The sequence below is a fragment of the Pterocles gutturalis genome, unplaced genomic scaffold, assembly GCF_000699245.1.
Source record: "Pterocles gutturalis isolate BGI_N339 unplaced genomic scaffold, ASM69924v1 scaffold6608, whole genome shotgun sequence".
Taxonomy (NCBI): domain Eukaryota; kingdom Metazoa; phylum Chordata; class Aves; order Pterocliformes; family Pteroclidae; genus Pterocles; species Pterocles gutturalis.
The window spans coordinates 100-11,497 of NW_010120301.1; the positions used below are offsets into that span (position 1 = coordinate 100).

Below are 11,398 nucleotides of genomic sequence, written 5' to 3' on the forward strand. Positions count from 1 at the left end.
GGGGTCACCTCCATGTGCCAGGGCTCAGGATGGGGGGAGATGTGGGTCCACATCTGTGTGACAGGGGTCAGGATTGGGGGGAGATGAGGGCAGGGGGTACAGGAGGACATATTTCAGTCTGGAGATGAAAACCACACACCCAACCTTCCTAAGCGAGTAGGATGGGACCAAATCCCACTTTTATTTCAGTGCTCTAACAGTAAAACTTCTGCAGGAAGACACGGTTCGGGGAGAGAGGTTGGGAGTGTGAGGATGGGGGAGAGGATCTCTGCTTGGGGCTGCTACGTTTGTCAGTGTGGGAAGGGAAGTCTTGGGGCTCAAACTGGATTAAAAACCTGTCAAAAAAACCCCCAGGCAACGAGTTCTTGTATAATTCTTCCAGCAATCCTGATGGTAACTGTTTCACGGCTGAATCGTTGTACCTGTAAGAAGCAGGTAATGTGATTTGCGTTTTATATTTTTTAATTTATTTTTTTTTTTTTTAGGTAGTAATGTACAGTTGAAGTATTTGTCCCAAAAAGCAAATTATTTATGTTCCCATTTAGTGAAGAATTATGTGACAAGTTTTTAAGTGGGTGGCAGGAAGGAACTGTAGTATATTTTGGTGATGGAACTAGCAGAAAAAAGCATTGACAGGAGAGTTAGTTGGATAAATATTACCTATATTTACTGGTGAAAATAATCTGCTTTTTTTTTAGTACACTAAACATGACTCTGGCTAAAGGTAAACTCCATTTATAAAGGTTGTTTTGGGTGACTTTTTTTCTTTTTCTTTACTCTTGTGCTGTCTGAGAATCTTACTGTATAAAAGTCGACAGATTTTGTCATTTCTCTGTTATTACAGAAAATGACGCCAGAACAGAGTACAACGACTTCCCTCATCGACAGAACCATCCAGATGAGGAAGGAGACTGAAGCCCGGAAGGTGGTCTTGGCCTGGGGAGTACTGAATGTATCTGTTGCGGGCATGATATATATGGAAATGTACGTTAATTCTTACGTCTCATTTGGACAAGCTACTTTTACATCCCAAAATACTTCCTGAGACCTAATTGTTATAAAATGGCAAATTCTTGGTTTTATTTTCAGGACTGGAAAACTCATAAGCTCGTATTACAACATCACGTGCTGGCCACTCTGGTATATTGGTGAGTCGCTGCAGCATTTCAATTAATTTTTCAGGGTTCTTTTCTTTTTTTCATTTGTCAGTTTTAATGCCAGAGATGTCATTTTTAACCCAGCCTTTGTTTTGGTTTTCCTTTTTTGGTTTGTTTTAAATTTAAACCAAAATTTGGTTCGCTTTCTGTTATCTCCCTTTAAACTGTTGGGACTTCAACAGTTTTAGTGACAAATAAGGAGCTTGATGTATCATGAAAAATAACTTGTTTGATGTGCTAAATCTATTTAATGTGAGGCTTTGGAGAACACCGCAGATTTTACTATGTTGTATTGTGTGCGTGCATGGCATTTCACCATAATTCAGGTTTGTTTCAGATGCGTAGACTCTAAGCTGGCTGTATCAAATACTACTGGAGGGTGAAGAAAGAGGGAGAGAAAAATAATGAGATGAGCGACAGATGATTTGACAGATTTCATTGCAGGAATTATGTCCTTTTTGGAAAATAACTGTCCATTTTAAAAAAATAAATTTTAGCAATATAAATTAATCTCAGTGTAGGAACGAAAATTATCTCCAACACTTCTTGCATAAAAAGATGAAGAAATCTTAGATATTTCCCCAAATTGGTTCTTACTGATAGCACTAATAATGACCTATTTTTGAGGGGCATATGCCTGTTTTTTGCAAATAATATACTTGTATTATTCCCTGTGCTGAAGCTATGGCTGTGTTTCTTCTAGAACTAGCACTTGCATCTCTGTTCAGCCTGAATGCCTTGTTTGATTTCTGGAGGTACTTCAAATACACAGTGGCACCAACGAGCTTGGTCATGACTCCTGCCCAGCAGACCCTGCTGGGGCTGCGGGATGCAGGTCGGTGTCAGAAATATCTGTCTTTTTTTTAATTTATTCTTTTTTGTTTAGAGATGGTGTCTTCCTCAAGTGCAGGAGTCTGTAGTGAAGTGAGTTCTGAATTGCCTCATTTGGTAACGAGAACCAAATTAGAGGGACAGTCAGACCTTTGTGTGAAATCTGAAAATGACAGCCTAGAGAGCAGTCGCTCAGAAAGCTCTTGAACAAAGAGCAAAGTTTTAAAATAAAGCAGAGCCTGCCAAGGTAGATAAACCAAAAGCAAATTAATTCATTGTGCTAAAGATGCCTAAAGGAAGGCGATAGAGTAGCTGATGAAACAGGTTAGAGGAGCCCTCAGGGTTATGCAGGGCACCTGGTAACATTTAACTGAAATCTGAAGCTGTAGGATTTGTAGTGAGTTACAGTCGTGTGTCTCAGTCTTCTCTTTTTTTCCTGTCAGTGGATTGACAGCTGAGTTCTGTAGGGGACAGATTTTTCTAGTGTCCCTCTAGCATCTTTTTAAAATTGCCTTAAGATAGCATTTTGTATGCGGTTGGTTATACATTTAAAGGCGGGAGGAAAGTTTGGGGGTGCTGCATCCGCAATGCTAATTCTCTTTTTATTTGCAGCGGTACAAACAACTCCACCACGTGAGCTGGCAGCAAAGAACGTCGCATGTTCGATGCCTTCTCTGATCCAGGGTCAAAGTGTGCTGAGTTACAGCCCGTCCCGCTCCCCTGGTGCCAGTCCAAAGTTCATGACTACCGGTTGTATCACGGGGTACAGCCCTCAGCTACAGGCTCCGTCCAGCCACAGCGCTTTTTCGGGCAGCGCAGTGACACATTCACCGTGCAGCACCTACAATAAGGTAATGACCGAGAGAGCTCCCCAGGGGACAGTTTGGTCCTTGTGTTGTGCCACATGCCAGCGAAGGTGCGCAGCAGGCAGCGGAGGGTTAGGTATTTGTGTATTTGCTCTTTCTGCAAAGTAGATGTAAACTTGTCATATCGGGATTTATCTTTTTTTCCCTATTGTCACTTCATTTGTTTTAGAGCGGTGAGTTGGTTTCAGAACAAAGCAAAAACAAGAAACTGAAATGTAAATACGAAAGAAAAGGAAAAAACCAACCCAAGCCCCAAACAAGAGTCCTTTATGTTCACGTCGTTTACAAATCAAGGTAGAATTCTGTCTTCCTCATATGACAGGACTGTTTGTTTTTATTCGCCCAAGGTTCCCAGCTTCAGCCCCCCTCCTGGTGGATCACCATACCCCACGAGTATTGGACCCATGGAAACTGGCGGGCTACGGTCTCGTTACTGCTCTTCACCCGTTATGTATAATTCTCCTACCGGGAAAGACGACTATATGACAGACCTCCAGCTGCTGGACATCCTCCTTCGAAACAAAGAGGAGAAGCAGGACAGAGTTCAACTCGGTAAATAAACAAACTGGTTTGATGGGGAAAGCTTGGCAATGAGAAGCTGTTGGGTTTATTCGAGATTGGCTTTTGCGGGTGAGAAAAGTTGCAAAAGATTCCAAGCGTAGTTTATGGTTATCACCTGTGACCTTGGTAAAGGCGGTTGATGAAAATTTTAATCTTCTACCAAGGAATTAGGACGTGAGGTAGAACGACGTCGTTTCTACACATCTCCGCGGCTTAGGAGCTTCAGAAAGTTTTCCTCCAAATATTCCTTTGGATAGGATACATCCTGCAGTTGCAGCGTATGGAAATGGGCGCTGATAGCTTGTCTCTGGTGGTGGACCGTGATAAGATGAGGGGTTTTATCACCATGATGAGGGGGATATCGTGTGGGGAAGGCATTTCAGATAAAGGGGGGGATTTCCCCACGGGCAGTTTCTGTCCTGGATGGAGACAGTCAAGGTGAAGGTGAAATCACTGTTTATGCAGACTGACTTGAGTGTACATATTCATGGTAGTTCGTGTCTCTTTGTCAAAACCTTAATATACTGATGTATTTCCTGGACTGTTATTTCCAGAATTCCTTGGCAATAATTATACATGACTGTTTAATGAATGAATCATTTCAGGAAGTTCAGATTCCAGCTCTCCTTCCAGCAGCCCAACTTTTTGGAACTACAGCCGTCCCATGGCAGACTACACACAGCTGCTGAGAAAGTTCCAGTATCAGCTGGCTTGCAGGTCTCAGGCTCCGTTGGCACACAAGGACGAAGCTGATCTGAGCTCAAGACAGGCTGCAGAAGAGGTAAATTTGGCAGCAAGGTGGTCAGGAGGGAGAAACAGGTCTCAAAAATTTTGCAAAGCTTTGGATTGGAGCTGTATCAAAAATGTTGGAGAGAGATATCTTCTAGCATTTAACCATCTTCATACAGCTTCACTGTAAATGGACTTTTCAGATTCTGAATTTTAGTTGGAAAATTATTTCTACCTTGGAGAGCGAGGCTTACACTGATAAAACACATTTGTGACATAAAAAATGAGTTGAAACTGATAAGTATTTAACCCAGAGGAACAGGTGAGGGATATAAAGCACTGCCTTTATGCTTGCTTCTGAAATAAATCTGATGCGAAGGAGTACAATTCACACGGCTTCAATTAAATTTGATCAATTTTCTTTATTTCCTACATTAACCTAATGAAGCTTCCTATTCAAATACCTCTTAAATCAGTCCTACAGTTCAGATCAATTTTATCCTCATAGAGCAGAAAGCTTAAAACTGAACTTGGGCTCATGCATGATGATTGTACCGTGAGTGGAGAGCGGGAGTGTTGTATGCGAAGCTGCTGCAGAAGTCGCAGAATGTGGGGAAAAACGCGATTTGAATTATGTGCTGTAGTTAGTATCGGAAATTATGATAAACCCTAAAATCTCTTGGAATTCTGTTCTTAAATGTACTTAATAAACCTTTCCGTAGATTTGGGCACGGGTGACAATGAACCGCCAGCTCCTTCATCACATGGATTCCTGGACTGCTAAGTTCAGAAACGTAAGTCCTGTCCCTAAGGTCTGCCTGGTTTTTAGGAGCAAGCTCAGCGGAGTGGAAAACTGACTCCGTGTTCCCTGGAAGCCAAAGGAGGTGGGGAGAATTCCAGGGTCTGAGGATTGGGGTGGGCTGGAGGAGATAAAAATGCAGCATGCTTGAGGAGAGGAGCGTTTTCAACCTGACCTCAGTGGTTTGTATTCTGCAAACTTCACAGTTGTAAAGTTCATCCACCTTGGAATGAGAAACAAAAGCATCTCAGATCCGATAAGATTTGGTTTTCCTTGCTGTAATTCAGATGGCTAAATTTCTGCACTATTTCAAACTCATTCTCCTGGGCTCAAAAGCATGGAAAATTCCAACCCAAAGGTTGATTTTTTTTTTTTCCTGACAGTCCTGAGCAACATAATAAAAAGCAAAAAGATAAACCTTGATCTTAGCAATAGCAATTGCTAGAGCAGAGGAGACTTAGTTACACAAAACGGCAAAATAATTAGTGAATCAGCTTTGAATTGCCCCTTCAGTCATAGCATCTATCCAGGTGTATGGGTTTGGGTTTTTTTTAAAAGTAATAACATAAATGAAAAGCAAAGATTTGTATGAGATCCATACCAGATTCCTGAGCATCTGTTCCCAAGTCCTGTCACGTACAAATCCCACACGTCGCATTTATCAGCTACTTGATTTCCTGCAACAAATATGAGAGGGAGTGAACCCATCAAAGAATAAATTATCTTTATGGTTGGAGGGCTCGGCTTCGTAATACCCCTTTCCCCATTGTTCCGAAAAGCTTTATCTGATACTTTCTGGAGATTTGTTTTCCTGGCTCCTTTCCATTGAATTTTCTGGCCTTTTAGAAGGTATTAAAGAGTCATTTAAACTCCACCTAACGTGATATTCTGGTTTAATTACTTTCCTCCTTGCTTGGCTTCGGTGTTTCTGTTGTTCATCTGCTTTGTGATTGTAAATGATGCTTAGCAGGATGTAAGATAAGGGTTGGGGTTTTTTTTAACATTTTCGTTGCTTCTGACCTCTTGAATTTTCCCCTTTTTCTTTCCTAGTGGATTAGTGACACGATTCTAGTGCCTCTTGTCCAAGAGATCGAGTCTGTGAGCACTCAGCTGAGGAGAATGGGATGTCCAGAACTGCAGATCGGAGGTAGGAGGAGGCAGTAGTTTTGGGGTTCCTTCAACCATGAAGGGCCACTCCACAGCTGGGGAGTTGTGTAGGTGTTCTATAAATTACTGTTCCATTTCTGCTCTATATTGGTCTGGTCTTTGTTCCATGTCATACATGGAACATGTTTCTTCATAGGACTTCTGGAAATATTGATCAAGTCACACTGATGCCTATCTCATATGAATTCATAAACCTCTTCTTTATTTCTTTTTTTTCCTTTTTTTTTTCTTTTTTTTTCTTTTTTCCCCCCTCCCTAAACTTACTGCTGGGGAATTACAGGCTCAAATTATCATTGATTATCGCATAATATTTCAGAAATTGTCAGAAAATATTTCAAGGATAGATGTGCTACAAATGCTCGGTGTCTCCCTATAAACTCTCAGTGGCTCCAGTCCTTTGTGCTTTTCCAAATTCTTCCTTAAAATCATCTGCTTTCTGAAATAACTTTTTTTTTTTTTATTTTGATGAGCTGGAGTTGTGCTTTTCGTGTCACCCTACAATTCTGAAGGAACCATTCCTTTTAAGCTGAAAGAGGGGAGATTGAGACGAGATACTGGGAAGAAATGTTTTCCTGTGCGGGGGGTGAGGCAGTGGCCCAGGGTGCCCAGAGAAGCTGTGGATGCCCCATCCCTGGAGGGGTTCAAGGCCAGGCTGGATGAGGCTTTGGGCAACCTGGGCTGGTGGGAGGTGTCCCTGCCCATGGCAGGGGGTGGCACTGGGTGGGCTTTAAGGTCCCTTCCCACCCAAACCATCCTGGTATTCTGTGATTCTATGTTCTGGCTCTTGTTGTGTTGCAGAAGCCAGCATCAGCAGCCTGAAGCAGGCAGCGCTCGTTAAAGCTCCGCTCATTCCAACCCTCAACACTATCGTGCAGTATTTGGATCTTACACCAAGCCAGGAGTATTTGGTCGAAAGGATCAGAGGTACGTGGTGTCACCATCCTGCCTCGAAAACACTTCCATTTCCCCAGGGAAGCTTTGGTGGCATCAGATGTTGCTCCAGTGGAGATGTTTGAGGAGTTGCAGCAGGGATGGGAGCTGCTTTTAAGCAGGAGAGATGTTTCTTTGCAACTTTCTCTTTTTAGAGCGATATAATGATGCAGGACTTGGATGTAACTTCAGGAATGTTTTTGAAAAGCTTTATTTCTCATTTTCCTTCTGCGTGGTTGGGGCACAAAGTTTAATCCCGTCATTAACTCCAAATAAAAATCATCCCATAAATTTACCTCCCCATATTAATGTCTTTACAAGCATTTCATTAGTTGATTTTTTTCCTGTTTTGTACACCAGAAACATGTATGAAACCCCTGAAACTAGTATAAAATCCCACTTTCCTACACTTTCAACCCCCAGTAACTGAATAAATCTTGTTGCTTTCAGAGCTTTCCCAGGGAGGATGCATGAGTTCCTTCCAGTGGAACGGAGGAGGGGATTTCAAAGGCCGCAAGTGGGACACCGACTTGCCCACTGACTCCTCTGTAAGTTTTTAAAGACGTTTTGATACGACGGCTTAAAGCGAGTTACTTTGCATCGCTCACACGGATAATCCTGTTCTGCTCGGTGAGATTACCTGGGGAATAACGCAAATGGGATTGGACATTGCGAAGATCACAAAAATATAATCTCAGTTTAGTCTTGGGCTGGGCTTTTACTTAGACTCCCCTGAAATATCTGTCAGCTAACTACGGGGAGCAGCCTGACAGGCTTGTTGGGGCAGTTCTCTTGCTATATTTTTTTAAAAAGTAAAATGTCTGCCTTCGCCTGACAGTCTCTAATGCAAGGAAAAGCTTTCACCGTGCTCTCATTTTTCAAAAAAAGGAAAAAAAATGCAGATGGAGTGGCAGGACTGCTGTTTAATCTGGTAAATATTTTGTGAGAAATCTGAAGATGTTGCGTATCCTGCTTGAGAGAAGCCTTGTAGGGACGCTTTGCCCCTTAATATGAGAGGTCAGGAGGGACAGCACCTCAGTGTAAAGTTGAAAATTCAGCTGAGGTGATGAAAATCATTAAAAGAAAGATCACAGAACAATTCAGGGAGTAGAAAACAGGTTTTACAGTGTGAGTCTTCAGCTGAACTCCATCTGAAGTAGAGTTGGGTGATTTTTTTATTTTATTTTTTTATTCCTCTCCTCACTGTAAATAGATTTTCAGTTACTTGGGAGAATAAAAACCAGGAGGTCTGAATGCCAGAGCTTCACAACCTTGCTGACAAAGATGTAACGAGATTCAGTTGCTGGAAGCTGAAGTTGTATGAAATCAGTCCTGAAATGGGATTTAATTTTCTGTTTGTGAAGCTGATTCAATATTTGGTAGCGACTGGCCACGCAGCTGCTCTTAGGGTCTTGAGAGAAGTGTTTAAAGATCATGAGACCCAGCAGCACACCCTGGAATTCGGTCTTTTATTTCGGAGAGGTGCTGTTGGTCAGTTTATTAAACTTTTAAGAATTCTAGGAAAGAAGTTCTGATAGAAGAGCTTAATATAAACACTTGCTGTGAAATTTTGATATTAACTTCCTCAAGACAATTACTATTTAAAAAAAAAAAAAAATCACATTTTTGTTAATCACTGCGGGTAAAACAAAGCAGCGATTTCCAAGTTGCATCTCCCAAACTTCTTGAGACTTTTGGCATTTAGCCCAGAGAAACTTTTATTTTGTGTACAAAACAGATCCTGCTGTATATAATGAAAACAGAAGGCACAGATAATTCGGTGACATTGCCCACAGAAAATGTTGAGAACTCTCCAGGAAGGGTTTAAAACACAAACAGGCTGTGGCGTGGTTTTCTGGATACTCGTTCTAGGACTTTTATTTCAAAATTTTGACGTTCTTAATAAGACTCGTGGCTTTTCCAGAGGTTTATATTTTGCTATTTGTGAGAAGAAAGTAGAAATTTGCTCGATAGGTGTGAAACCAAAGCTGCAATTTGATTTCATCTGCCCTTCTCAGCCACATCTCCGCCTAAATACGCTGAGTAAGATCTGCGACTTTGCCAAATTCTGCAAGATGCCAGGAGAAAGTCGCTTGTGTGTGAACTGAGCTCCCGACGTGCAGCATCAGTTTATCGCCTTGTGACTGATGCTGGAAAAAAATAATCTTGTCTTCACCCCGGCAGTGTGCCTGGACTGTCAAAATCTCCGCTGAGATAAAAAAAAAAAAGCGGCCGTGTTTTTAAGAACACTAAAATGAGATTATTTTTTTTTCTTTGCCCAGATCATTATGCACGTCTTCTGCACTTACCTCGACTCCAGGCTCCCACCTCACCCCAAATATCCCGACGGCAAAACCTTCACTTCCCAACACTTCTTTCAGACACCAGATAAACCAGGTACCGACGCTCGCGTTTAGCTGCTCTTCTCTCGGATCCTGCCAGTGCCCTTAAAACCCCCGTTTATCTTATAACTTTTAACTTTTGCAGACATTTCAAATGAAAACGTTTTCTGCATCTACCAAAGCAGCATCAATCCGCCCCACTACGAGCTGATCTACCAGCGCTATGTCGACAGCCTCCCCAAGGTACGATGGCGTTAGTTGGGAAATTGTTGGCAGCTGTACTTTTTTTTTTTGTTTTTACATCCTGGCCCCATTTTTTGACTATTTACACAGAAGGAAGTAAACACTAGCTTGGTCTTTTAGTCTGCTACTAAGTAGTACCTTTAGTATCTATTTAAAATACGTAAGTACCTTGGTAGTAGCTTCCTCTTGTTTATTTTCTGAGAATTTATTTTAAAATGTAATCTCTGATGTCCGTTGTCGCCCCTTAAAGCCCACAAGCCCCGTGCTCATCTGTAGGAATTCTGAGGGGAAGCTTCCAGACTCAAAACCCTGACATTCTCCTGTGAATTTTTGATTTTATCTCTGCTTTCCGAAAAGCTCCGGAATTTAAAGTATTTGGAGATGATAATCCAGCCAAAACCCACATTTGGTCTTTTTTCTGATATTTTTAATTAAAAAAAAATATTGAGGCAAAAAGCCCGAGAAGCCTCCCCGTACGGCACTTCGTGACTGTGATTTCACATCCGTGACTTGATTTCTGAATTCTTCTCTTTTCCTGTGGGTTCAGGGCAGAAACAACATGTTCCACACCTTGCTTATGTTTCTCTACATCATAAAGACAAGAGAATCTGGGATGCTCGGGTAAGTTAGTCATTTTCTCGTTGGAAACAATGGCAATTTTTTCATAAAATTGGATAAATCTTACATCCACGAACAATAAAAAAAAAAGAATATCCAGATTCCCCTTCTTCATGGCAAAGCACGATACCTGCCTGCGAGTTAAAAAGCCAAAATGGGGAATTTTTAGATTAATTTTAGAAAAATTTACACATTTTTCGTGTAGTGTTTTAACCGGGCGCTCTAATTTCCATGTGATTTATCGTGACAACTTTTGGGTTTTTTTCAGGCGTGTAAATCTCGGTTTATCGGGCGTCAACGTTCTGTGGATTTTTGGAGATTAACATCTCCAGCAGGACGATGCTCTGCTGGCGAGACGGACTGAGCAGCATCGTTAGGTTCTTGATTTAAACACGGACTAATTTCAGGCATGAGAAAAGCAGAGTCAAAAAGCTGAGACTCATGGTGGTTCGTTTTATTCTGTATGATAAGAAAAAACTTTTTTTGTTTGTTTTTTTTTTTAAATCTCTGGTTACTGGCTGAATTGGCTTTTTAGACCCCACGAGATGTGTTGGGAGCCTGCGCTGTGGGCATGAAGGAACAAAAAAACTGTGTTGGACTTGCTGCTTTCATAAATAAGATTTTTATTTTAATTTTTTTTATTCTTTTCATTTTTATTTTTATTTTTTTGAACAAAAGCAGCCTGCCATCTGACTTGGGCAGTCTTGCAAGCTCTGAAATACCGGCTGCCTTCACTACAACCCCAGCGTTACCCTGCCTTTGCTTCTTTCTTTTATTTTTACTGCTCCCATCATTTTTTTTTATGCTCACAACCTCAGATTTTGGAAGCCTCACGGACTGACCAGGCTCTACAAACCCACGGACAAACTTCTTAAATCCCAGCTTTCGGGGGGAAAAAAAACCCAACCAACCACTTGGATTTGTTTCAAAGAAGGGATTGTTCAAACATTTGCCAAAAAACTTTTTATATAAGAGGAGGGGAAGAATCTGTTGTAAGTTCTGTTGAATTTTAGGATTTTAGATGTGTATATAGTTAATTGTTTTATTTTTTTAGAGGGGGGTAAAAATTCCTAAACCTTGAGATGCTGAAGATCTTTGTGAGTCTTATTGGTGTGTTTCCCCTTGCTGTTGTCAAAAAAAAAAACGCTTCTACCT

The 11,398-nt window shown here is 41.4% G+C and overlaps 1 protein-coding gene across 1 annotated transcript; it reads left to right on the forward strand.

Moving 5' to 3' along the window:
* Positions 1–390: 390 nt before the first annotated feature.
* On the forward strand, positions 391–10,566 carry TMEM209 (transmembrane protein 209). Its single transcript, XM_010076847.1, has 15 exons — positions 391–435; positions 845–984; positions 1,090–1,148; positions 1,861–1,992; positions 2,601–2,839; positions 3,202–3,406; positions 4,021–4,196; positions 4,867–4,938; positions 5,994–6,090; positions 6,909–7,034; positions 7,491–7,588; positions 9,323–9,437; positions 9,528–9,625; positions 10,173–10,246; positions 10,512–10,566. Exons 1-15 carry the CDS (start codon positions 391–393, stop codon positions 10,564–10,566), a joined length of 1,731 nt encoding a protein of 576 aa, XP_010075149.1.
* Positions 10,567–11,398: the final 832 nt, after the last annotated feature.